Source organism: Cannabis sativa, chromosome 5, assembly GCF_029168945.1.
Source record: "Cannabis sativa cultivar Pink pepper isolate KNU-18-1 chromosome 5, ASM2916894v1, whole genome shotgun sequence".
NCBI lineage: Eukaryota > Viridiplantae > Streptophyta > Magnoliopsida > Rosales > Cannabaceae > Cannabis > Cannabis sativa.
In genome coordinates, this window is record NC_083605.1 from 38,357,701 (window position 1) to 38,361,215 (window position 3,515).

The following is a 3,515-nucleotide window of genomic DNA, read 5'->3' on the forward strand; positions in this document are numbered from 1 at the left end:
TTATTTAAAATATTATATTAAAATTATCTTATATGACAAATTAAATAATTAATAAATTTGAAATTAACATAGATATTTTTATAGATACACTTACCATAATATTTTCAAATTCAAAAGTTTGTTATTTTGTTAAACATTTAATTATTTATAAATTATAAGTTTTAAAAATGATATTTTTCTATATATATCATTTTTTTTCTTATTCGAAATTTATGAATTATATTTATTTATTTATTTATTTTAACAAAAGGATAATTTTATTCAAAAACTGAGCAAATACAACATGAACAAAGGAGAGTCGAAGCCCAACCACCAAAACCTCACTAGCTACTAATTACATCCATGATTCTATCATTTGTATTAGTATGTTTACAAGCAAAGCCTAACACCCTATACTTCACAAATCTTTTAACATCTCTACTTATAAAAGTAGAAGAGTAACACAACAAGTTGAACACACAGCTATTGCTATTTTTCCAAATCCAATACAGAATCCCAGCCAAGATAGCATTATAAATTTGAAATTTTAAGTCAAAGGCAGCATTTTGAACCCAGTCTTGGAGCTCAATGATGTTCCTTGGCCAATTGAAAGCCCCAAACCATTTGCTAACATCTTGCAGCACCAATTTTGTGAAGTGGCAGTCCATAAAAAGATGGTTATGGGTCTCCTTTTCCTGATCACAAACCGGACAGAGGTTGGATTGAATAGGAAAGATACTCTCCAAATTGTCCCCGGTTAGAAGTTGCAAATTACAGGCTTGCCAATAGATAAACCTGTGCTTTGGAATGATAAGTCTGTCCCAAATCGCCTTAGCATACCAAACTTCCTGATTATCAACAAGAGAAGCATAGAAAAGTTTTGCCCGAAACTTCTCATGCTTAACACAATTCAACAATTCAACTTCTCTAGTGTGATCCCTTATTTTCAAAATCTTTTTGAAATACCAGCTCATATTTTGATTTTTAGGGACATTCCAGATGCTGAATTTTTTGAGGTAAATGGTACTCACCCATCTAACCCATAGGCAATCTTTTTTCCAAGAGATAGCCCAAATAAATTTGGCCATCATGGCCATGTTCCATTTCTTTCCTTCATAAAAACCAATTCCCCCTAATTTCTTAGGAAGACAAGTCTTTTCCCAAGAGGGAAGATGAAGCTTACTCTTATTACCTTTGACACCCCAAAGGAAATCACGGCAACATTTGTTTATAGCCAAAGTGACTTTCTTAGGTAATATGAATAAGCTCATCCAAAAGTTTCTAATGCCAAGAAGGAAAGAATGGATTAGTTGAGCTCTCCCTACAAAAGAAAGATTCCTACTCGCCAAGCCATTCAATTTTCTGTTTAGGCTATCCAAAATAACCCCACAATCAGAAGCTTTGCATCTAGTAGGTCTAAGATGAACCCCTAGATATTTCAAAGGAAAAGAACCCTCTTGCATTTGAACTAACTTCAGAATTTGGATCTTGGACTCTTCCTTCACTCCTCCAAAATAGATGTGCGATTTGGTATTGTTAATGGAGAGACTAGAGGAGTCAGAAAACTTAATGAACGCCTCTTGCACTCCCTTAACCGAGCTAATGTTTCCCTTGCAAAAAGTCAGAAGATCATTAGCGAAACACAAGTTGATAAGACCCAGTTGCTTACAATGAGGATGGAAACTAAAGCCCTTGTTCTTTGAATATTGAGCCAACAACCTTGTTAGATAATCCATGATCAGAACAAACAATAGAGGAGAAATAAGATCTCCTTGTCGGAGACCCTTTTCCCCCTTGAAAGAGCCTTGGATTCTACCATTCGTCAAGAGATTGTACTTAGTACCCCTTAGACAGACCATTACCCAATGGATAAATATTGAAGGGAAGCACAACTGTTTAAGTAAGTTCTCCAAGAAGTTCCAGTCAACAGTATCATAGGCTTTGCTTAAGTCGATTTTCATGATACATCTTGCTGAAATGTTCTTCCTGTTATAACCCTGCAAGAGGTCCTGAAAGATAAGAACATTGTGAGCAAGAAGTTTGTTTTTAACAAAGGCTCCTTGGTTGCTGTGAACAAGCATCGGAAGCACATCAGAAAGTCTAGCACAAAGCATTTTAGAAATGCACTTATATAATGTATTACAACAAGCAATCGGTCTAAAGTCAATGGCCGCTTTAAGATCCTCAACTTTAGGGACAAGAGAGATAACTGTTTCATTAAGGAAGGGAGGTAACTTCCCATTCTAAAAAAACCCAAAATAGCAGACGAGACTTCCCCTCCAATTTGATTCCAAAGGGCCTTGAAGAAGCCTGACCCATAACCATCTAACCCGGGGCTTTTAGTAGAATGTATGCTGAACAAAGCCTTTTTAACATCTTTTCTAGTGAAAGGTCTGATGAGATTAACTTGCTGCTCCAAATTCAGTAAGTTACCATATTGAATGCAGTCCAAATCAATCTCATCTATGACTGAGCTCCTGCTGCCCATAAATCTCTTAAAGTGATTAAGAAAATGATTTACCACCTTCCCACAATCATCTTCAACATGGCTGCCAATAGAGAAGGTAGTAATTCTGTTCTCAAGTTTTCTTTTCCTCATACTAGCATGGAAATAGTGTTGGAATTTATTTTACCAGGATCTTAGATCTACTCACAAGTATGTTTATTAACATCCTAAATATGAACTTTCTAAAACGATAAATTAAACACATATAAAGTTTAGGAAACCTTACATTGGGTGCAGCGGAATATAATGACTCCTTCCGTTCAGATATCTAGCCCTTGATTCCTTTCTGTAGCAGAGCATTATCAATATCTGAACCTGGATCTCTTTCTCTGAATCTTTGATGCTGAATCTCCTTTGCTGATGATCTTTCTTCACGATCTTCCTCACTATGATTGAGGTATCACTTGATGTGTGTGGGCACTACTCTAATCACTAAGAGAGGTTCGAAATATTGAGGAAGAAAAGAGAGAGAGAGTGGCGGCTAGAGAAGAGAGTGGAGGCTCAGGTTTTTCTGATTCAGAAAGTGTAATTTTCCTGAAGCCTTCACTATCTATTTATAGCATTCCTCTAGGGCTTGATTTGAATTATATGGCATTAAAATAATGAAAAAATCATTTAAAAAAGCTACAAAGGTGGCCGACCATACACTTAATGGATTGGGCCTTGGGCTTTGCAATTTTGCAATTTTAACACCTTTTGTATCTGATTTTCTCAAAAATGCCAATTTCCTAATTCAAACATTTAAATGCCAATTCTAACTATTTAATAACTATAAATAATTATTAAATAATATTGTCATTTATCATATTTATTAATTGAACCATACAAAGTATCATAATTAACAAATATGCCCCTATTAACTCTTTCTTTACAATTTCGCCCTTACTTAGTGAAAATTTCACAAATAGACATAGTCTAACTTGTGAATTATAATTGATTAATCAAAACCAATTACATGAGTCTTACAAGCAATATTATCTCAACTAGTGGGGGGACCATGGGTCTATATAACCGAGCTTTCAATAAGTAG

At 34.9% G+C, this 3,515-nt stretch overlaps 1 protein-coding gene across 1 annotated transcript; it reads right to left on the minus strand.

The window, feature by feature from the left end:
* Nucleotides 1-323: 323 nt before the first annotated feature.
* Nucleotides 324-2,578, minus strand: LOC133038329 (uncharacterized). Its single transcript, XM_061116447.1, has 2 exons — nucleotides 2,190-2,578; nucleotides 324-2,079 (listed from the first exon to the last, which is right to left on the minus strand). Exons 1-2 carry the CDS (start codon nucleotides 2,576-2,578, stop codon nucleotides 324-326), a joined length of 2,145 nt encoding a protein of 714 aa, XP_060972430.1.
* Nucleotides 2,579-3,515: the final 937 nt, after the last annotated feature.

Excerpts from the sequence above, each read along its gene's own strand:
- LOC133038329 (XM_061116447.1), bottom strand. The coding sequence starts at position 2,578 with ATGAGGAAAAGAAAACTTGAGAACAGAATTACTACCTTCTCTATTGGC. Across the intron at positions 2,080-2,189 it reads CTCCCTTCCTTAATGAAACA|ACTTTCTGATGTGCTTCCGA; the intron begins GTTATCTCTCTT and ends GCTTTGTGCTAG.